The sequence below is a fragment of the Cebus imitator genome, unplaced genomic scaffold (assembly GCF_001604975.1).
Source record: "Cebus imitator isolate Cc_AM_T3 unplaced genomic scaffold, Cebus_imitator-1.0 Scaffold417, whole genome shotgun sequence".
Taxonomy (NCBI): Eukaryota; Metazoa; Chordata; class Mammalia; order Primates; family Cebidae; genus Cebus; species Cebus imitator.
In genome coordinates, this window is record NW_016107732.1 from 534,429 (window position 1) to 558,351 (window position 23,923).

Below are 23,923 nucleotides of genomic sequence, written 5' to 3' on the forward strand. Positions count from 1 at the left end.
TCCCAAGTTCAAGTGATTCAGCCTCCCACATAGCTGGGATTACAGGCACACACTACCACACCCAGCTAATTTTTGTATTTTTAGTAGAGATGGGGTTTCTCCATGTTGGCCAGGCTGGTTTCGAACTCCTGGCCTCAAAGATTCCACCCGCCTCAGCCTCCCAAAGTGCTGAAATTACATGCTTGAGCCACTATGCCCAGTCCTAGATCTATTTACTTTTATCTACATTATTTTCCTTTCATTTTGAAACAGCATTTACATAACCTCTAAACTAGACAGAATTACTTTTTCTTTAGCAAAAGCAAAATTAGCAAAAACCACATCTTCATTTTTTAAAATAAGCTTCTTCACCAAAAACACATAGTAAACATCACGACACTGGGCTGCACAATACTTTAATAGGGCACATTGATGTAAAGACATTTTTCTAAGTGTTTAGACCATGCCTTTTATATCTAAACATGCAAAGAAATGAGTAGCCCCCTATAGTAATAACCATTAACTGTAAATAACTACCACCAAGCTACCTCTGACACTGCAGCTCTTGCCTGTGACTAACAGCCATTACACACATCAAGGTCAAGTTCTCTCACAGGACAAAGTCATCTCTGGTACCCCCAAAACCAGTCGTATCAGGTAATGCACTACAAAAGAAGGCAGAATTTTAGACCTGAGAGAAATCTGTCGTCTTAAAACTCTTGGAGTTCCATGAAGAAAAACAGAGGATTCTTCAAAACAAAACAAAAGTCAATGGAACCTTTTCTGTTTTTCTGTTGTTTTTTTTTTTTTAATGGTGAAAAGATATACATATATTTAGAATTAGCCAGCTGGACTCAGTTTAGATGATCCCAATTTTGTTAGCAACATCCAAAGCATCGTAATCAGGAGCCAGTCGAACATATGCCTTCTCTCATCAGGCCGAGTCAGGGTGTTGACCCTGGCGACATCAATGTCATAGAGCTTCTTCACAGCCTGTTTGATCTGGTGCTTGTTGGCTTTAACATCCACAATGAACACAAGTGTGTTGTTGTCTTCTGTCTTCTTCGTGGCAGACTCAGTGGTCAGCGGAAACTTGATAGCATAGCGGTCCAGTTTGTTTCTCCTGGAGGCGCTCTTCCGCGGATATTTGGGCTGCCTCCAGAGTCGCAGTGTCTTGGGCCGCCGGAAGGTGGATGACGTGTGGATCTTTTTTTTTTTTTGTGGCTGTGGACACCTTTAAACACAGCCTTCTTGGCCTTTAAAGCCTTCGCTTTGGCTTCGGCTTTAGGAGGGGCGGGAGCTTCCTTCTTCGCTTTGGGCGCCATCTTGTGAAAAGGGTCTTCTGTTTTTCTTGAGAGATCCCAGACTTTTAGAAAAAATTGTTAGGTTCCCTCATGTAATATTGAGGGTGGTAAGAGTAAGGAAGAACAGACAGAGTGCATATGGTTACTGAGAAGTTTTTAAAGAGAGAGAACAGAGGCGTTAAAACAATATACATGCATACAAATAGCCTAAATATTAGTTTTAATTAAGTTGACTTTGACTACACAGCTCTTTTAAAAAACTCTTTTTTGAAATTGTAATTTCTCTTCAAGCCACTTTACTTTTGCTTCTGCTGATGCCTGGGCTTCCATTGCCAAATGGATAGCCCACAGAGGAAGCCACCTTGCTGCAGCAGCTGCTCACTGCTCTTGCTGCAGTGTAATAGATGGCTCAAAGTTAACAGTCACTCTAAACCCACTGGCATTTCCAGGGCATCCCAGTACTCATGTGGTGTTCCACAACTATCAAAAAGGTGAGCTACAACACTCCACACAGAGAAAAAACAAACAAACAAACAAACAAAAAACACTCCACACTGAAGTGGCTGGCCACCCTGGGATTTCCCACGTGGATGTTACTGGTTTTTTTTTGTTTTTGTTTTTGTGTTTTTTTTGAGGCAGAGTCTCACTCTGTCGCCAGGCCGGAGTGCAGTGGTGCGATCTCAGCTCGCTCCAACCTCCACCTCCTGGGTTCAAGTGATTCTCCTGCCTCAGCAGACTGAGTAGCTGGGATTACAGGTGTCTGCCACCACACCTGACTAATTTTTGTATTTTATTAGAGACAAGGTTTCACCATGTTGGTCAGGCTGGTCTTGAACTCTTGACCTCAGGGGATTCACCAGCCTTGGCCTCCCAAAGTGCTGGGGTTACAGGCGTCACCCACCAAGCCCAGCTGGATGTTACATTTTCTTTACCATTTCTTGGTCTCTAAACTGCTGGCTGGCTCACCGAATGTTCCATGGCAACCGGGTCTATGCAAGCCTACTACCAAAGGCTGAGAGAGCTTGGAGGCTCAAAAATTTGGTTTCTCAAAAGAAACAGTAAATAGGGACTTACAAAGAGAAGCCATGTCTTGGGCAGCCACAAAATGATGGATCCCAGCACTTGCCCTCCAGGCAGTAATACTTTCTATAGCAAGCTTTTAGAGTAAAACATGCAGCTGGTTATCCCTTAAACTTTCTTGTGAAACTCATGACCAATGGGGAGGTTAGATAAGCATCTTTATGAGGGGTTATCTATGCTACAGACACTGTTTCTTGACCTTGCTGTGGGAACACCTTGGCATGCAGGAGTCAAACATTGTTCATTACGGTGGTTTTGCTTCAAGATAGCATCACTCTTGCCACACCACATGCTGTCTTTAAAAACCGTATTTACTTTTGCAGCAGCCTAATAGCATAATGTCCTCAAGGCTCATCCATGTTGTAGCTTGTGTCAGAATTTCTTTTCATTTTTAAGACAGAGTCTCACTCTGTCACCCAGGCTGGAGTGCAGTGGTGTGACCTCGGCCCACTGCAACCTCTGCCTCCTGGGTTCAAGCGATTCTCCTGCCTCAGCTTCCAGAGTAGCTGAGATTACAGGCATCTGCCACCACACCCAGCTAATTTTTTGTATTTTTAGTAGAGATGAAGTTTCACCATGTTGGCCAGGATGGTCTCCATTTCCTGACCTTGTGATCCACCCACCTTGACCTCCCAAAGTGCTGGGATTACAGGCATGAGCCACTGAGCCTGGCCAAGAATTTTATTTAAAAGTCTGAATATTAAAAAAAAAAAAAAAAAAAGTCTGAATATTTTCTTGCATTTTTATATTTAATTTAATTTATTCACCAATCCACTGATGGAAACTTGGATTGTCTACACATCTTAGATACACATTTGTCTATACATTGTGAATAGTGCTATTATAAAAATAGGTGTAGAAATACCTCTTTAAAACTCTGCTTTGAGTTCCTACACAGAAGTAAATTTGGTGGGTAATATAGCAAACCTATTTATAATTTTCTGAGAAACTACCATACTATTTTCTGTTGTTGCTATACCATTTTAATTTCCTCCAACAGTGTACAAGAGAGTTCCAATGTCTCTACATCGTTAGCAAAACATATAATTTGGTCTTTTTTTTTTTTTTTTAATAGTAGCTATCCTGATACAATTGATATTTATGTAAATGTTGTTTTAGGCGTGTTCTTTGAGAACCTTTATTCTTATTTTCTGGTCTGTTTTTATCCTCACAGAGAAAGGGAGGGGAGAGAGAGAGAGAGAGAGAAAGAGAGATATTTCCTCATCTGGTTAGTGTAGATAGTAGATTGGCTTCCAGAGCTGGTTAGGTTGGCTTCCTGAGCTGGTCAGTGCTATAGAGTTTGTTTTTGTTTTTTGGTTTTTTTGGAGACAGAGTCTCACTCTGTCACCAGGCTGGACTGCAGTGGCATGATCTCGGCTCACTGTAACCTCCACCTCCCAGCTTCAAGGGATTCTCCTGCCTTAGCCTCCCAAGTAGCTGGGATTACAGGCGTGAGTCACCGCAGGAAGTTCATCTTAAGTTATAAACTTGCATTTTGGCATTTTTGTATTCAGTATACTCAAAATATAGACAATAGCAACTTCTACAATAATTGAAAACATTGTGTGGCACGGTGGCTCATGCTTGTAATCCCAGCACTTAGGGAGACCTAGGCGAGCAGATCACTTGAGGTCAGGGGTTCGAGACTAGCCTGGCCAACATGGTGAAATTCCCATCTCTACCAAAAATACAAAAAATTTGCTGGGCATGATGTCACACACCCATGATCCCAGCTACTCAGGAGGTTGAGGCACAAGAATCGCTTGAAGGTGGGAGACAGAGGTTGCAGCGAGCCAAGATTGGGCCACTAGACTCCAGCTCGGTGACAGAGTGAAATTGTATCTAAAAAAAAAAAAAAAAAAAAAAAGAAATTTTTTGTTAAAAAAAAAAAAAAAAAAAAAAAAACTCTGCTTTGAGTTCCTACACAGAAGTAAATTTGGTGGGTAATATAGCAAACCTATTTATAATTTTCTGAGAAACTACCATACTATTTTCTGTTGTTGCTATACCATTTTAATTTCCTCCAACAGTGTACAAGAGAGTTCCAATGTCTCTACATCGTTAGCAAAACATATAATTTGGTCTTTTTTTTTTTTTTTAATAGTAGCTATCCTGATACAATTGATATTTATGTAAATGTTGTTTTAGGCGTGTTCTTTGAGAACCTTTATTCTTATTTTCTGGTCTGTTTTTATCCTCACAGAGAAAGGGAGGGGAGAGAGAGAGAGAGAGANGCAGTGGCTCATGCCTATGATCCCAGCACTTTGGGAGGCTGAAGTGGCAGGATCACGAGGTCAGGAGATCGAGACCATCCTGGCCAACATGGTGAAACCCCGTCTCTACTAAAAATACAAAAGTTAACTGGGCATGGTGGTGTGCACCTGACGTCCCAGCTATTCAGGAGGCTAAGGCAGAAGAATTGCTTTAACCCAGGAGGCAGAGGTTCCAGTGAGCTGAGATCGCACCACTGCACTCCAGCCTGGTCGACAGAGTGAGACTCCATCTCAAAAACAAAACAAAACAAAACGAAAACATTGGAGAAAACATTGGATATTATAATGTCACATCTGGGTCAGTTAGTCTACCATTTCATGTCCAAACTCATAACTAATTATAAACAGAGATTAAACCATTGAAAGCTTGCAAACTTTTAAATTATATTCATATAATTAAAATAAAATTTATATTCAATTAAGAATAAATTGATTTTGATATCTTAAGGGAAAAAAGTGATGTTCATCTTTGTTTGCAGGGCAGAGCTGTAGTTGTCACTCTCCTCAAATAAAGCCAAAGCTGATGTTATATGAGCTTTTTTTTTTGAGACGGAGTCTCATTCTGTCACCCTGGCTGGAGTGCAGTAGTGCGATCTTGGTTCACTGCAACCTCCACTTTCCAGGTTCAAGTGATTCTCCTGCCTCAGCCTCCCAAGTAGCTGGGATTGACAGGCATGGGCCACCATGCCTGGCTAATTTTGTGTTTTTAGTAGAGAAGGGGTTTCACCATGTCGGTCAGGCTGGTGTACGAACTCCTGACCCCATGATCCGCCTGCCTTGGCATCCCAGAGTGCTGGGATTACAGGCGTTAGCCACCCCACCATCCTATTATATGAGCGTTTAGGAAGTCTGGACTTCAGGGATTGAGGATTTTCAGAAGCAGCAGAATTGAGAGATTGATGGACATTCAGGCGTGTTAGTTTAACTGTCAACTATTTACCAGTTGGCTTTAATAAACAGGATTACTCACAGGAGGCACTTGCTGATTAATTGTTGTCTAGCAACCTGGGGCTGCCACTGATTGGCTGTCTTTAGTACTGGGCCTTACTCCCATTGGAAGAATTTTATAAGCTTGGCCTAACAATGATTTGCTAAGTTTCAGGTTAATTACTAGGGTGAAGCTATTGCTGACTAGCTGACTTTTAAAACATAGGTACTCATCCCAAGTTATCTCTAATTAATGGTGGTTTCTTGTTCATGACTATGTATTTGGGGCAGAGAGAAATTTTTTCCTTACTTGAACATAAAAAACCCAGCAACTTAATTCTCATTCCCCATTTTTGGTTTCTCAACAGCCAGAATTTGTAAGAAATCATATGCAATAGTTTGGATGTTTGTCTCTTCCAAACCTCATCTTGAAATTTAATTTCCATTGTTTGAGGTGGGGCCTAATGGGAGGTGTTTCAGTCATGGGGGTAGATCCTACATCAATAATACTCCCACTTGAGGATGGGTGAATTCTCACTGTTAGTTCCCAAGAAAGCTGGTTGTTAAGAGGAGACTGAAACTCTCCCCACCCACTATCCTCCTCTCTTGCAATATGATTTCTAGTCAATACCTCTCTTGCTGGTCTTGCCATTAACAACTCTTTTGTTTTCCACCATGAATAGAAGCTGCTGAAGACCCTCACAGAGGCAGATGCCCAATTTTAAACTTTCCAGACATCAAAATTTTGAGCCAAATAAACACTTTTTTCTTTCTAAATTACCGAGCTTCAGGTATTCATGTATAGCAATACTAATTGGACTAAGACATCATAAGTATTACCTACATATTTGTTTGTGAGGATATGGTTTTCAACTAGTGTTGCCAATAAGTAATTTAATGACCAGTTACAGTCTGAGAAAAATGTATCTCCCACTGGTGATTCTTTATAATGTATTACAACCAGCTGATATGTAGGATATGTAAGCCATTCTGATAAGTCAATACAAGATTCAGGAAAAATCATTAAATACAGGTCATATCCTTTTTTGTTGTTGTTATTTAGTCTTTATTTCATAATCATAATAAGCTTAACTCTGCAATCCAGCTAGGCATGGAAGGGAACGAGGAAATCACGGAACCCAAAGGGAACTGCAGTGAGAGCACAGATTCTAGGATATTGTGAGCAAATGGGATGGAGGGGTGCTCTCCTGAGCTACAGAAGGAATGGTCTGGTGGTTAAGATAAAAACACAAGCCAAACTTATTAGAGCTGTCCACAGTCAGCAATGGTGATCTTCTTGCTGGTCTTGCCATTCCTGGACCCAAATGCTTCATGGCCTCCACAATATTCATGCCTTCTTTCACCTTGCCAAAGACCACATGCTTGCCATCCAACCACTCAGTCTTGGCAGTGCAAATGAAAAACTGGGAACTGTTTGTGTTGGGTCCAGCATTTGCCATGGACAAGATGTCGGGACCTGTATGCTTTAGGATGAAGTTCTCATCATCAAATTTCTCCCCATAGATGGACTTGCCACCAGTGCTACTATGGCATGTGATGTCACCACCTTGACACATAAACGCTGGAATAATTCTGTGAAAGCAGAAACCCTTATAACCAAATCCTTTCTCTCCAGTGCTCAGAGCATGAAAGTTTTCTGCTGTCTTTGGAAACTTGTCTGCAAACAGCTTGAAGGAGACATGGCCCAAGGGCTCACCGTCAACAGCAATGTCGAAGAACACAGTGGGGTTGACCATGGCTGATACTATAAGGCTCCAGGCGGCAGCGGCGTCTACAAAGCCAAGGTCATATTCTTGAACTGTGCCCTGCTCTTAATTCATAATTAGCAATGACACAGAGAGGTCACTGCCATCAAAAGAAAAGACTAATGTTACAGTTGCCCCAAGAGGCACCGCACACCACACAAGTCACAAGAAACCTTATTACAAACAGAGACCAGAAAGCAGAAAGAGGAAAGAAAGTAACTGGGACTATATGTTTATAACTAAAGTGGCAAAGAATGATGCAGTAGATATCGCCAATGGGCAGGAAGGAAAAACACATTTCAGTGTTTGTGCTTGGGGTTTTTTAAATTATACTTTTAGTTCTGGGGTACATGTGCAGGTTTGTTACATAGTTATACACATGCCATGGTGGTTTGCTGCATCCATCCCCCTGCCACACATCATCTACATTAGGTATTTCTCCTAATGTTATCCCTCCCCAATCCCCCCAACCCCCTGCTATCCCTCCCCTAGCCCCCCCGCCCCCATCCTTGGTGTGTGATGTTCCCCTCATCCTTCCCTGTGTCCATGTGTTCTCATTGTTCAACACCCACTTATGAATGAGAACATACGGTGTTTGGTTTTCTGTTCTTGTGTCAGTTTGCTGAGAATGATGATTTCTAGCTTCATCCATGTCCCTGCAAAGGACATGAACTCATCCTTTTTTTAAAATCTTCTAAGGAATCCAGAAGCAGAACTCATCCTTTTTATGGCTGCATAGTATTCCATGGTGTATATGTACAATATTTTCTTATCCAGACTATCATTGATGGGCATTTGGGTTCCAAGTCTTTGCTATTGTAAACAGTGCCACAATAAATATACATGTGCATGTGTCTTTATAATAGAATGATGGGGATTTTATATAGAGTTTCATGCACTTGAGTAAGTGACTTGCAAGAAAAAAGTAAACAACTTAGGTTCTATTAGTTTGACCCTGTGATTAACGAATATCAAACAGACAAATACAGAATCTAAGAAAACACAGAACAGTCCAGTATACACATAGCAGCTGGGAAACCTATTCCGAGTGTGTCCCATGCACCTACCATTGATCTGAAACCCAGTCCATATGTGCTCATTGAACATTTACTAGAGAAGTAAATACACATCATCACACAGCTTCTCTATTCATTTTTATCTGTGGCAAGTCTTTCACTTTATCATCTGTACTTATCCCTCTAAGCAGTTAATAAGCAATGGTTTCAAGTATGTGAAAATAATTCAAGTCCCTGTGCAAAACACGGTTGTAAACACAGGTGCAATTTTAAATCATTTCTGAGAAAGAAGATAACATCATGGAATTCCACACCTTTTCTTGAGTATAAGATGTGTATATGCTTCAATTATGAAAATGGTAGACAGTGTCCTGTCTGGAAATGGCATGTGTCAGTTGCTCTTGAGAAATAAAAATAAAATTCGGAGCACCCCCTAACTGACTGAATGGATGCCCTCTTGGCCATGAGAACCCTAGAGTAACTTTGGAAGCTGAACTCACCACTATATAGGAATAGGAAATCAGACACAACCGCATTATATCCTGTACCTCACTACAATCACTAGGTTTTCTTCCTTAAGGGTTAAATAGAAATCAGCCTTTTCAGAAGACTACTAGCTTATCTTTCAAGGTACAGAACAAAGAGAAGATGAGATTATCTATTCCTTCATCCTTCCCTGAGACATCTGCTTTTTCTGTTCCTTTTTCCTCTCACATGTTCACTCTATCTTATGTAAAATGTAGATTTACGGGGCACTAACTAAAGTGTCACATGTATGTAATCATTTGTCTCACTGCCAACCCCTCGTCATTTTTAAGGAAAATGTATAATAAATACTAAACCTCCTAAGAACCTCTATGAAAAAATCAGCCACAGACACTTCTGTGACTTACATTTTCTGGATGTGCCCTTAGGCTGGTCCAATAAATCTCCATGATCTGTGACTTATGTCTCAATCACTTATTTTGGCTGTCACTCTTATTTTCAGATAAGATTGTGATTCTTCAAATAAATGGAAAATATCTCAGATATGAGTAAGTATTATTAGAATAAAAGCATTGCACCCTTGGTAGGAACACAATCACTGACTCTAACAGTCAGGTAAGATGTCTTCTCTTTGATCCAGAGATATAGCTTCACCCTTTCAGTATACTTCAGTGTCTCCTGCCATCCTTCCTACAAATTTCAGTCCATAGCACTGTGTAGTGTTCCTTTCTTCTTCTGGACCAAATATGTTGAAGCTTACTAAACAGACTCAAAAGCGTAACTGTATGTGTATTTAAAAAGCAACAATATGGCTGACAGGCATGAGTAGAGACAGAATGCCTTTTTGGTATGGTGTGTCTCTTTGGACAGGTAGTCATTGGAATTAGCTGTGCTTAATAGAGTCTTAAAAAACAAGTTGCTAACATTTCTGTAAATATCCTACACTATAGTCCAAGAAAATATCCGTATGCCACCTTTAAGAGCAAGCCAAGCCCCGTCCTGTCTTTGGAGTCGGGGACTCCGTTTCCCAGCTCGCCTTACAATGCCACCGGGTCTTCATCTGCCATTTAAGGACTGACCAACGCTCTATGACAAGTCAGGAAGCAGTGTCAAAACTTCATAACCCAGAAAACACTGCAGCTCCTGGCGGCGCGACTTACCCAATGAAGGCTTAGAATGGGACATTTGCGTGCGTGCGTGCGTACTGTCGGAGGGCGGGACTTCCGCCGTCCTCCTGGAGGTGGTCGTTTTGGTTCTCTCTGGTGTTTTCACTAGCCACGGCCTATGGCGCTCTCTGACGTCACCGAAGTGACGGAGCGGAAAAGCGCGAGAAACGGCTTGGTTCCCACCCTGCAGAGAGGGGAGTGACATTCAGCTGACAAGGACTGGGGACATCGCGTCCTTGTCTTGCCTTTGTCGCCCCCGCCCCGCTCTTTCCTGGCTGGGCTGGCGGAGGCCTTGCCGATGAACCTGACTGAGGTGGGTGTCCTGTCCCAGCCCCCACTGCCCAACTCTTCCTCCCAGTGCTGAAGCCCCCCAGAGCGGGCCCTGCAGGTCAGGCCCCTTGTCCCGAAGAGGGGGGCGTTCCTGTGTGGGGCCCCAGTATCAGCCTGGTTGATGCAGTCTGAGCTCCCGTCGGGGACCTCAGGTTCAGGGAATGGAGGCGCTGCCGAATGGGCTGTGTCGGGGCGCCGCGAGTGTGTGTTGTTTCTGCGGGAAAGAAAGTTTTATGAAATCTCACTTGGAATGGCAACCTGAGCAGCTAGTAACCATGGAAGGTTGTCAAGGGAGGGACAGTGGAGGGAGCACATCCAGAGTTAGAAGTTTCAAGTTAGGAAAAACAGGTTGAGAAGGGACCCAGGGAGACCGGCGAAAAGGCCCTAAGGCCATTGCAGTAGACCCAGGGAAGTTATGGTTGGGGCTGGACCAGTGACAGTAGAGGGAGATGTGATGGGATTCTTCACAGGCCTGAAAGATAGGGCCGGTAGGTTTTCCTGGTGCTTCAGTTGTCTGGACAAAGGCAGTGAAGAACCATTTCAAGTGTTGGTTTTGTTTTTTGTTTTCTGTTTGAACGTTTGAAAGGATGGAATTGGGGAAGTCCGCACAAAAAGCAGATTTCCGGGAGAAGATCACAGGTTGGATTTTGGACATGGCGATTCTCAAATGTCTCAAGATGGATATGTCACACAGGCAGGAAGTCATAAAGGTGTGAAGTCTGAGGAAGGGGGTTAGGTTGGAGATATCAAAGGGATGGAGGGCGTGCGCTGGGCCAGAGCATGGTCTGAGGATCAGATTGACTAGGGAGGTCTCTGTTTTTGTTCTTTGTTGTTTTGTTGCCGTTGTTTGTTTTTGTGTAAATTTAAGGAGTCAGGTGCAGTTTTGTTATCTGGATATATTGCGTAGTGGTGAAGTCAGGGTTTTTAATGTATCCATCGCCTGAATAATGTACATTGTACCCATTAAATAATTTCTCATCACTCATCTTCTTCTCAGCCTTCCACTTGTTTGGAGTCTCCAATGTCTGTCATTCCACACTCTGTGTCCATGTATTCACATTATTTAGCTCCCATTTATAAGTGAGAACATGTAGTATTTGACTTTCTGTTTTTGAGTTCTTTCATTTAATAAAGGCCCCCAGTTCCATCTACATTGCTGCAAAAGACAGAGTTTCGTTTTTTGTTTTTTGTGTGTGTGTGACCCAGGAATACTACCTTGTGTATATATAGACCACATTTTCTTTATGTAGTCATACATTAATGGACACTTAGGTTGATTCCCTATCTTTGCTATTGTGAATAGTTCTGTGATAAAAAGACATGTATGTTTTTTATGTAATGATTTCCTTTGGTTAGATGCCCAGTAGTGGTATTGCTGGATTTAATGTTAGTTCCGTTTTCAGTTATTTGAAAAATCTTCATACTGTTTTCCATTGAGGTTGTACTTATTTATATTCTCACCAAGTGTGTAAGCTTTTTCTTTTCCCCATATTCGGAGCAACATCAGTTATTTTTTGACATTTTAATGATAGCCATTCTGACCGGTATAAGGAGATACTGTGGTTTTAATTTGAATTTGTCTGATGATTAATGATGTTGAGCATTTTCTTTCTTTTTTTTTTGAGCTGGAGTTTCGCTCTTGTTACCCAGGCTGGAGTGCTGGTGCAATCTCGGCTCACTGCAACCTCCACCTCCTGGGTTCAAGCAATTCTCCTGCCTCAGCCTCCTGAGTAGCTGGGATTACAGGCACGCGCCACCGTGCCCAGCTAATTTTTTGTATTTTTAGTAGAGACGGGGTTTCACCATGTTGACCAGGATGGTCTCAATCTCTTGACCTCGTGATCCACCCGCCTCGGCCTCCCAAAGTGCTGGGACTACAGGCGTGCGCCACCACACCCAGCCAATTTTTGTATTTTTGGTAGAGACAGGGTTTTACCACGTAGACCAGGATGGTCTCGATCTCTTGACCTTGTGATCCACCCGCCTTGGCCTCCCAAAGTGCTGGGATTATAGGCATGAGCCACCGCGCCCGGCCCTGTTGAGCATTTTTTATATGCCTGTTTGCCATTTATATGTCTTCTTTTGAAAAATGTCTATTCATGTCCTGTGCTTACTGTTAATGACATTTTATTGTTTTGTTATGTTTTGTTTGTTTGTTGTTGAGTTCTTTGTAAATTCTGGTTATTAGTACCCTGTCAGATATATAGTTTGCAAATATTTTGTCCCATTTTTCAGGTTGTGCGTTCACTTGGTTGATTATTCTTTTTGCTATGCAGAAGCTATTTAGTTTAATTAGGTCCTATCTGTCTACTTCTGCTTATGTCGTTTGTGCTTTTGAAGTCTGGTTATGCATGAATTTTTTGCCTTGACAAATGTCCAGAAGGGGTTTCCCTGGGTTTTCTTTTAGTATTTTTGGTTTTGGGCCCTACATTTACATTTTTAATTCATCTTGAGTTGATTTTTGTATATGGCAAGTTAAATGGTCCAGATTCATTCTACCTCATATGGCAATCCAGTTTTCCCAGTACCTTTTATTAAAAAGAGTGTCCTTTCCCTAGTGTAGGTATTTGTTGTCTTTCTCAAAGATCAGTTGGCTGTAGGCATATGACTTTATTTCCAGTATCTTTATTCTGTTCCATTGATCTATGTGTCTGTTTCTGCAGTCAAATGCTCTACCACTGTGTTATACCCCCTATGTGTCTATTTCTACACCCTTGCCATGCTGTTTTGGTTTCTACAGACTTGTAGTGTAATTTGAAGTCAGATGGACTTAATATGAAGGAAATCTTGAGATTGTCATTTCCGATGGGCTATGTGGTGAGAGAGCAGAGGGCTGAGACTTGGGGACCAGACCATTGGTGGCTCCACAGATCCTACTCTGAAAGGCACAGACCTGCCATAACAGGAATTCTGGATTGTATCTGTAAAAAGGGAAGCCTGGCCTGGGTAAGCAGATAGCCTGAGATGGCAGCTGAGGTGTGAGGTGGTTTCGATTCTGCACCTGCAGACTTGGTTGACCCTCAGGGCCACTCTCCGTTGAACAAGAGAAATGTTATTGAGGCTGGTGGAGCAGCTGGGTTCCAGACCAGAGCACTGCTTTTTCCCCTTCGCTACATGTAAGGGAAGAGGGGATGATCTACTGCTCCAGTCAAGGTCTTCTGACAAGCTCATTTCAGAAGATTATGTAGCAGGCAGGCCTGGTTGCAGAAGGGACCAGTACCTGACCTGTCTACTCCTCCCCTCTCTGTAACTCATTAACTTAATGATGTATAAAACAGATATTGATGTAAACCCTAATTAGACAATATCTTTCTAAGTGTGTGCAAACAGGTAGGAAGCTCATACTGAAGTCATTTCTAAAAGTGGTTCATAATTGATTTGATGTTAACTTATCTCTGTTTGCTTTCCATGGAAAAATTTAATATCACATTCTCTAAAATTTTAAGCTAAAAGCATACATGAAAATTTCAAAACCCCACTATTTCATTTGTATTAAAAACATATACAAAACCATTAATTCTTACACTATTGTAGCTGATATGTAGTATGTGCTACTGATGTTTGATACCAATGTGAGCCCTATAAGGGGTTAGCTATTACAATCTATTTACAGATGGGAGCACTGAAGCTCAGGTGGGTCAGTTCTTTTCCATGGTCACAGAGCTGCAGCACTGAGGCCTAAGGAACTTTATTCAATGAATTGAGATTGGTTTGCTCCCAGGCAGGGCAGAGGGGGTAGTGGTCCATCTCAGCCTGTAGGATCCTTCCATGGCTGTCCATTTCTCATGGCCTTTCTCTTCCCTCAGGGTCCCCTGGCTGGCAGAAATGGACCCTGCACATGTGAGTAGAGTGTTTCCTACCACTCGATAAGACGAGTGTTATCTCGTATGTGTATGTGTGTGTGTGTGTATATAATTTTTTTTTTGAGACAAAGTTTTACTTTTGTTGCCCAGGCTGGAGAATAGCGTGATCTCGGCTCACCGCAACCTCCACCTTCCGGGTTCAAGTGATTCTCCTGCCTCAGCCTTCCCAGGTAGCTGGGATTACAGGCATGTGCCACCATGCCCGGCTCTTATGTATTTTTAGTAGAGACGGGATTTCTCCATGTTGGTCACGCTTTTCTCAAACTCCCAACCTCAGGTGATCTGCCCACCTTGGCCCCCCAAAGTGCTAGGATTACAGGCATGAGCCATCATGCCCAGCCTCCCATATGGTTTTGGCAGGTGTCAAAATCTCTTTCCCTGTCTTTTACGTCTAAAGAGTGAGTGGTTTCACCAGTTCCAGTATTATAAGTTGAGTACTGGGTTACATGGACTGGTCCCCATTTTTGAGAATTGATCAGATAAGATATGTTAGGGCCTCTTGGGCACAGGATTCAGAATGTTTCAATGCTTGGAGGAGAGACTGAGCTGGCTTTTTAGGGAACTGCAAGTGTCTGTTATATCTGGTAGGAGTAGGGAACAGAGTAGGTAGTGGCTAGAGACACACCAAACATCAGACCTGGAATGACAGCCTAGGTCCTGGGTCCCTAAGGGAGGTGGTAGATGGGGAAGATTTGAAGAAGACGGCAGTGATAGGACCCTAGTTTAAGGGACTTCCTTTGACTTCTGAGTGGAGGACAGACTGTGGAATAGAGGGTAATGGCAGGGAGGTCTGAGAGGATGTTCTTGCAGCAGTCTAGGTGGATGTTGCTGATGGCTTGTCAAGAGTAGCAATGTTTTGAATTGGAGCTGCCCACATTTTATGATGTAGTGAGTGAGAGAGCTGGGGAGGTGGGATGGAAGGGGAATCAGGAGTAGCCCCATGGTTTTTGTTTGGAAGCATAGATGCTCCATTGTCTAAGATGGGGGAAGTCAAGGAATTTTCAGAGTGAGTATGAGGATTCAGTGTTTGTTCAGGTCACAGATGTCTCAGAGACTCCTGGTGGAGGAGTTCAGGTTGGAGATGTCCATACCATGGTGGCTGTCATATGGACCACAGTGAAGCCATGGATTCAGTTTAGGTGACAGCATCTCTAGGTTTTGGTGGCATGACTGTTCAAAGATAGAGAATTGGGCTGGGCGCAGTGGCTCACGCCCATAATCCGACCACTTTGGGAGGCCAAGGCAGGTGGATCACCTGAGGTCAGGAGCTCAAGACCAGCCCGACCAACATTGTGGAATCCTGTCTCTACTAAAAATACAACAAAAATTATCTGGTGTGGTGGTGTGTGCCTGTAATCCCAGCTACTCAGGACGCTGAGGTAGGAGAATTGTTTGAATCTGGGAGGCAGAGGTTGCAGTGAGCCAATATCGTGCCACTGCACTCCAGACTGCGCAACAAGAGTGAAACTCTGAGTCAGAAAAAAAAAAAAAGAAGATAGAGAATTGGAATGGGGCATGAGAACTGGGGCTCTTACTGGGTGCCTGTGTGGTGGTGGAGGAGTCACTAGACAAATGAGGGAATGTAGTGTTAGTGGGGATGAGTATGTGTAAGACGATGGGGTATAGAAGTGAGAAAAGCTTTTGAAGCAGAGTGGACATGATAGGGTTGCTGAAGGGGATAAAAGGGTGAGGTTGAAGAGTTGCTAAGCATCAGTTGCGGTGAGATGAGGATGGGAGTTATATTAGTCCATTTCCATACTGCTATAAAGAACTACCTGAGGCTGGGCATGGTGGCTCACGCCTGTAATCCAAGCACTTTTGAGGCCAAGGCAGGTGGATCGCCTGAGGTCGGCAGTTCAAGACCAGCCTGACCAACATGGTTAAACCCCATCTTAAAAAAAAAAGGAAAAAAGAACTACCTGAGACTGGGTAATTTATGAAGAAAACAGATTTAGTTGCCTCACAGTTCTTCAGGCTTAACAGGAAGCATAACTGGGAGACCTCAGGAAACTTACAACCATGGTGGAAGGTGAAGGGGAAGCAAGGTACATCTTCCCATGGTGGAAGGTGAAGGGGAAGCAAGGTACATCTTCCCATGGTGGAGCAGGAGAGAGGGAGAGAATGAAGGGGGAAGAGCCTCACACTTTTAAACAACCAGATCTCGTCAGAACTTACTTTCATGAGAAAGGCAAGGGAAAAATACGCCCTCATGATCCAGTCACCTAATACCAGGTCTCTTCTTGACACATGGGGATTACAATTCAACCTGAGATTTGGGTGGGGACGCAGAGCCAAACCATATCAGGAGTGAAGGTGTGGAGATCAGGGCAGCTGGGCTTGGAATGAGGTTTTGGTGGAGAGTGATTTTCCTGACTGCTTATGGGACAGAGTATGCCATGAAGCAGGAGACAGCTGAGAATATGTGAAGTCCTCACATGGTTTGGGCAGCTGACAGTAAAGTGAGAAATAGGACCATGTGGGGAAACCTTCAAAGCAGGGCTTTGGGCTGCCCCTGGTGCTAGGGGACTTTAGTGTTCTGGGGCAGGACAGGGAGTGAATTAGATACTGGGCGTATTTGCCCTGCATCATCTGGTTTCCAAGTGCAGAGTGGCCCGTTAGGAGGTGAAGGAAATGCCTATGGTGTGGGCTGGGAGGTTTCTGTGGAATTTACAGGAGTGTAGGAGTGAGAGATGTGATTGGAGTCCTATCTAAAGAGTGCTATGCAGGCAGGAGGAGTGTGAATGGATGGCCCCAGGCCCTGGCCCTGGTAGCTTAAGGGAGGGGGATGAGTCTGCATTTGGTTGTCTTGGGAGGCAAGATCTGAGTGACTCCATGGAAACCAGCTAGCAGGAGACGATGGATATCCCCATGGGAGGCCCACATCCTAGAGGGCACTTTTCTGCCTTGTCCTTCACCTGTTTTCTCTGTGTGCTGGACACAGTGGCCAATGGAAATGTGGAGAGAAAAGTCACTCTTGCCACCTGGATGTGGTGTCTCTTCCACATTAGGAGGGTGTGGAGACTGAGCAAGGAAAGGAGGTGTAGGGGAGAGCAGTGAGATCCTGGAGAGAGATAAATATAGCAGTGATTATACCCATAGGGTTTTAATTTATGGATGTGGGTGAGTGATGCCAGGGACAGGCCAATGACTGACAGAAGATATTTATTCCTTACATTTCCCTAAGGAGGGTGCACACCACATAACACAGGGCCACATGGTGAACGGCCAGATTTGGTCAGGAGGAAAATTGGAGTGAGGGGAAAGTTTAGTTTAACCCACAGATACTATTGAGGTTTCCATGCGAAACAAGGCAGGGCTGGATGACAGGATAGTTTGGCTAGTTTAAGTAATTCCAGGATACCTGGGCTACTGGGACTGTCCCTACTCGTGCAGTACCTGGGTTGATTTAGAGCCCGGGAAATATTGGCTTGGTTTGAGAAAGATACAAAGATGGTTTAGAATATAGCCCAGGATGGTAGGGAAGATTAGAAACACATTTGGCTGTTATTTTGGCCCTGTGTTTAATGGATGGTAAATATAAGTAGGAAATTGAGAACTTAAGTAAATACAGCTTGAAAAGATGCTGCTCACATACTCATCTTTCCCACTTTGGCAGGACCGTGTGGTCTTTGAGGACGTGGCCATATATTTCTCCCAGGAGGAGTGGGGGCACCTTGATGAGGCTCAGAGATTGCTGTACCGCGATGTGATGCTGGAGAATTTGGCCCTTTTGTCCTCACTAGGTAAGGCCCTCACACTTGCCCAGTGTCCTGGGTTGGGTTGGGTTATCCCTTTTTACCCAAAGGCAGCTCTGTGTTTCCCACAGTGAGACCATGGGTGCTGCTGCTTTTCCCAATTTCTTGGCATATATGCTGTGGGAGGCAGGGCTGGGCTGTGTGTTGTATACCCCCTTTTTCCTCGCATCCCCATCCCTACTGCTCTGAGGCTTACAAGAAAGGGCTCAGGAGCCAGAAATGTTGAATTTGGCATAGAGACCACAGCAACCTTGTCTGTCTCAGGTCCAAACACATGAGACTACTGTTCTCTTGTCCCCTTTCTCTCACTGATATTTCTTGCTGCCTTCCTCTGCTGCTTAGAATTTCAGTCACTGTCCTGGTCACTAAGTTAGGGACTACTGAGTTGATTGTGCAGGAGGCAGGAGTCTTCTGTGAAGTTCTTATGATTATACAATGTGGGGTTTCCATGGGCTTGATCTCTCCGGGTGTGTGCTCTTTACTCTTTTTCTCTTTCTTTCCCCTAGAGAGGGCCCTAGGTGCCTGAGAGGGTAGATACTACTTCAACAATGGTATTAGAGGCTCAGGGACATGGCCTGGGTGCCTGGGATTTGGGAAGAGGGTTGATGTCACAGCTGGGGTCAAAGCACCCTTGGAACCTGGTCTGTGCTCACTATTGTTTGTTGCCAAGGCCAGTGGCCACACCTTATTTCTACCTTTTCTTCCTCATTATCATTTTTAGTATGCTTGCTGGCCGCTGCACCTCCAGTGCCCCACAGTCTATACTTCTGGGGTCACCACCCCTCACCCATTCTTTTCCACTGCTCCCTTTGAATGCCTATCAATGCATGACCTGTATTTAAGGTGGTGTGAGGTCTGCATGTATCCCTGAACACTAGCTTCTCTGTCAGTCTGATCTCTGGGTTTGGAGAAAATGTCCTATACACTGCTTACCAGTCTCCTGTAACCATGCCCTTTTGATAGCTGTTTGCAGAGGAGTGAGTGGGAGATCCTGCCTTTTCTTTCTGTTCCATACCCCTCCCTTGTATGCTTACCATCATCAGGACTCTCCCATTATGTGGGCCCTTACTAGGCCCAGCCCTGCATAGTGGACCCTCTTCTCACTGGCCTTAATGTCCAGTGTGTGCCTGAGAGACATTTGTGATGGAGCTGCTTCATCCCACCAAAGTCAACATGCACTTCACCAACATTTCTATTCTGACAGGTTGTTGGCATGGAGCTGAGGATGAGGTGGCACCTTCACAGCAAGGTTTTTCTGCAGGAGTGTCAGAGGTTACAACTTCAAAGTCCTGTATGATCACCCAGAAGATCCACCCTAGTGAGACGTGTGGCCCACCCTTGAAAGACACTCTGTGCCTGGTTGAGCACAATGGAATTCATCCTGAGCAAGACATATATATTTGTGAGGCAGAGCTTTTTCCGTGCCCAGAGCAGCAAATTGGAGAGAATCTTTCCAGAGGGGACAATTGGATACCTTCATTTGGGAAGAACCACAGAATTCACATGGCAGAGGAGATCTTCACATTCATGGAGGGTTGGAAGGACTTACCAGCCACCTCATGCCTTCTCCAGCAACAGGCCCCTGAAAGCGAGTGGAAGCCATACAGGGACACAGAGGACAGAGAATACTTTCAGACTGGACAAAAAGATTACAAATGTAGTGAATGTGGGAAAACCTTCACCTACAGATATTCACTTGTTGAGCACCAGAAAATCCACACGGGAGAAAGATCTTATGAATGTAACAAATGTGGGAAATTTTTTAAGTACAGTGCCAATTTCATGAAACATCAGACAGTTCACACTAGTGAAAGGACTTATGAGTGCAGAGAATGTGGAAAATCATTTATGTACAACTACCGACTCATGAGACATAAGAGAGTTCACACTGGAGAAAGGCCTTATGAGTGCAACACATGTGGGAAATTCTTTCGGTACAGCTCTACATTCGTTAGACATCAGAGAGTTCACACTGGAGAAAGGCCATATGAGTGCAGGGAATGTGGGAAATTCTTTATGGACAGCTCCACACTCATTAAACATCAGAGAGTTCACACTGGAGAAAGACCTTATAAATGCAATGATTGTGGGAAATTTTTTAGGTATATCTCCACACTCATTAGACATCAGAGAATTCACACTGGAGAAAGGCCTTATGAGTGCAGTGTGTGTGGGGAATTGTTTAGGTACAACTCCAGCCTCGTTAAACATTGGAGAAATCACACTGGAGAGAGGCCTTATAAATGCAGTGAATGTGGGAAATCATTTAGGTACCACTGCAGACTCATTAGACACCAGAGAGTCCATACGGGAGAAAGGCCTTATGAGTGCAGCGAATGTGGGAAATTCTTTCGTTACAACTCCAACCTCATTAAACATTGGAGAAATCACACTGGAGAAAGGCCTTATGAGTGCAGAGAGTGTGGTAAAGCCTTTAGCCACAAGCATATACTTGTTGAGCACGAGAAAATCCACAGTGGAGAAAGACCTTATGAGTGTAGCGAATGCCAGAAGGCCTTTATTAGAAAATCTCACCTGGTTCATCACCAGAAAATCCACAGTGAAGAGAGGCTTATGTGCTCCATGAATGTGGGGAATTCTTCAGCTGCAACTCCAACCTCATTAAACATCAGAGATTTCACAATGGAGAAAGTTTACCATTGACCATTGTAATTGGGTAGTAATGTTACATAAATTCCACCTTTTTATGTAACTAATCTCCAGAACATTTTTCCTCTTGCAAAAAAAGTAAAATGCTGTATCTATTAGAAACAACTCATTCCCCTTTCCTACTGTCCCCAGAAATGTCTCAACTATATGTCTATACTCTGTATCTATGAATTTGATATCTATTGGTACCTCATATAGGTGGATTCATACAGTATTTGTCTTTTGAGACTGGCTTATTTCACTTAGGATAAGGTCTTCATGGTTCACCCATGTTGTATAATGTGTCAGAATATCCTTCCTTTTTAGGTGAAATAATATTCTATGGTATGTATATACTCCTTTTATTTATCCATTCATCTGTTAATGGATGCTTGGGTTACTTTCATCTTTTGAAATAATGCTGCTATGAAGATGAGTATACAAGTGTCTATTCAAGATTCTACTTTTGATTCTTGTTGGGTTTATACTCCAAAATGGTGGTGCTGGATCTTACAGAATTTCTATTTTTAATATTTTTGAGAAAACTTATTCCATAGTACCTGTGGCATTTTACATTCCCACTAGCAGTGCACAAGGATTACAATCTGTATACATCCTCACCAACATTGTTCATTTTCTATTTCTGTTCTTTGGGATTTTTTGTTGTGCCTTTTGTTTTGGATAGCAGGTATCCTGTTGGATGCGAGGTGGAATCTCAGTGTCTTTCATTTTTATTTTGTGAATGATTAATGATGTTGATCATCTTTTCATGTGCTTGTTAGGCATTTGTGTATCTCGAAAAATATTCAAGTCTTTTTTTTTTTTTTCATTTTAATGGGATTATTTGCTTTTTGTTTTTGAGTTATAGAAATTCTTTATATATTCTGGATATTAACTCCTTAACAAATATATGCTTTTTACATATTACCTCCCAGTCCATAGGTTGTTTTTTTGCTCTGTTGATTGTGTCCTTTGATGAAAGTTTAAATTTTGATGTACTTTTGACTCTGTGTCTTTGGATTCTGTATTCATGCATCAAACCAACCACAGATCAAAAGTATTTGGAGCATCCATGGATTGTACTGATCATTAATCACAAATATTCAGAAAACAAAAAGGGTAGTTGCATCTGTACTAAACATGAACAGACATTTTTTCTTGTCATTATTCCCTAAATCATATAGTATAATAAATATTTACATAGCATTTACATTGTATTCGGTGTTATAAATAACCTAGAGATAATCTAAAGTATTACATGGGAAGATGTGTGTAGGTTATATGCAAACACTGTGCATATATGTGAGGAACCTCTTGAGCATCAGATGATTTTGGTATCCACAGGGGTCCTGGAATCAGTCCCCCACAGACTCCAAGGGGTGACTGTAATCCAGTTTACCTATATTTACCTCTGTTACCTGGGCTTTTGATGTTATATATATATTAAAAAAAAAAAAAAAAAGCATCAAATCCAATGCGAAGTATTTTCCATATGTTTTATTCTAAGAATTTTATATTTGTAGGTCTTACATTTAGGGCTTGTGTTTTTGTTTTTGTTTTTTCTTTTTGAGACAGAGTCTTGCTCTGTCACCCGGGTTGGAGTGCAGTGGTTCAATCTCAACTCACTGCAATCTCCGCCTCCCAAGTTCAAGCCATTGTCCCACCTCAGCCTCCCAAGTAGCTGGAATTACAAATGTGTGCCACCACAACTGGCTAGTTTGTATTTTTAGTAGAGATGGGTTTTTGCCATGTTGGCCAGGCTGGTCTTAAACTTCCGGCCTTAATTAAGTGTTCCGCCTGCCTTGGCCTCCCAAAGTGCTGGGATTACAGGCATGAGCTGTAATGCACTGTGCCTGGCTACATTTAGATCTTTAATCTTGGCATTTAGATTCTGGCTACATTTAGATCTTTAATCTATGTGGGGTTCATTTTTGCATGTGGCTTAAGGCAGAAGTCCACTTAATGTGGCTATCCAGTTTTCCAAGCACTATTTGTTGAAAAAAATCTTTCCTCTGTTGAGTAGTCTTGGCACTTGTCAAGATCATTTGTCTATATATGCCGTGGTTTATATGTGGATTCTCCATTCTGTTGGTCATATGTCTGTCTTTATGTCAGTACCACACATTTTAGGTGTGTGTGAGACTCAGTTTTGAGGACAAGGCTAGTGGGCTTTCACACTCCAGACTGCTATATTCCAGCTGAAATTATTCAAATTAGCCAATCCATGGGGAGCATGGAAAACATAGCTAATGCAATCCACTTGTCTTACCTAAGTTGTCCCCTGCAGCCTCAGGTTGCTGTTACTCTGTCTCAGATGCAACCCTCTGTGGGACCCTATCCAGGTTCTCTCATTTTTAGCTATAGGTAATAAATAGTTCTGCTTTTTATTTATCCAAGTGACATTAGGTTGTTTCTTGCTATCAGAGAACCCAGAAAGGTATTAAGAGTTGGAAAGTCTTTAGCCATTAGCCTAACCTCATTCCATGCCAGCAAGTTCACTCTAGGAAAAGAAGGGAAGGCAGTGTGATCATTTCTTGTTAACATAATAACTCGGTAGAGCAATGCTTTGGATATTAGCTTTTTAGGGAGAGAGCCAGCAATTGAACCTCATACATCTAAATATCCACACTGGGGATATCCACACTAGGGATATCCACCATATATCTATACTGCTGGATATATGAGAAGATTTTGTGAGCTGTGTTGCACTTTTCAACTTGTCTGGGGCCTTTGCCAGAGTTATGCCCCTGTCAACCCTATTTAAAAAGTCGTCTCTTGGCCGGGCACAGTGGCTTACACCTGTAATCCCAGCACTTTGGGAGGCCGAGGTGGGCGGATCACGAGGTCAAGAGATTGAGACCATCCAGGCCAACATGGTGAAACCCCATCTCTAGTAAAAAATACAAAAAATTAGCTGGGTGTGGTGGCATGCGCCTGTAGTTTCAGCTACTTGGAAGGCTGAGGCAGAAGAATTGCTTGAACCCAGGAGGTGGAGGTTGCAGTGAGCCGAGATCTCACTACTGCACTCCAGCCTGGCGCCTGGTGACACAGTGAGACTCTGTCTAAAAAAAAAAAAAAAAAAAAGTCATCTCTTTTCTACCAACTGGCAAAAACTCATGGTGTGTAGCACTTTAGTCACATTAAAATGCAGTTATGGCATCATGAATTCTCTATTTGAAAAATTCTCTATTTGAAGAATTCATTTTGGGAGCCTCACCTCCTCTCCTATGAATGATTTGGGCATAGACATCAGCCTTGCACTGAAGACATGGACTGGCTTTGGCAGGCAGATTGCAGAAATTTCCTTTCATCAGGATAAAGTATTGGTT

General features: G+C 42.9%; 2 protein-coding genes across 2 annotated transcripts; one reads left to right on the top strand and one right to left on the bottom strand.

The window, feature by feature from the left end:
• Window positions 1-6,716: 6,716 nt before the first annotated feature.
• LOC108289895 (peptidyl-prolyl cis-trans isomerase A-like) lies at window positions 6,717-10,117 on the bottom strand. Its single transcript, XM_037731745.1, has 2 exons — window positions 9,992-10,117; window positions 6,717-7,355 (listed from the first exon to the last, which is right to left on the bottom strand). Exons 1-2 carry the CDS (start codon window positions 10,014-10,016, stop codon window positions 6,733-6,735), a joined length of 648 nt encoding a protein of 215 aa, XP_037587673.1. The 5' UTR covers window positions 10,017-10,117; the 3' UTR covers window positions 6,717-6,732.
• ZNF548 (zinc finger protein 548) lies at window positions 10,040-20,829 on the top strand. Its single transcript, XM_017509494.2, is given in 5 exon segments — window positions 10,040-10,310; window positions 14,134-14,144; window positions 14,146-14,167; window positions 17,807-17,933; window positions 19,150-20,829. Coding segments are annotated over 5 exon segments (1,635 nt in total). The 5' UTR covers window positions 10,040-10,295; the 3' UTR covers window positions 20,610-20,829.
• The last annotated feature ends 3,094 nt before the right edge of the window (window positions 20,830-23,923 follow it).

Excerpts from the sequence above, each read along its gene's own strand:
- LOC108289895 (XM_037731745.1), bottom strand. The coding sequence starts at position 10,016 with ATGTCCCATTCTAAGCCTTCATTGG. Across the intron at positions 7,356-9,991 it reads CCATTCTAAGCCTTCATTGG|ACGCCGCTGCCGCCTGGAGC; the intron begins GTAAGTCGCGCC and ends TTGGCTTTGTAG.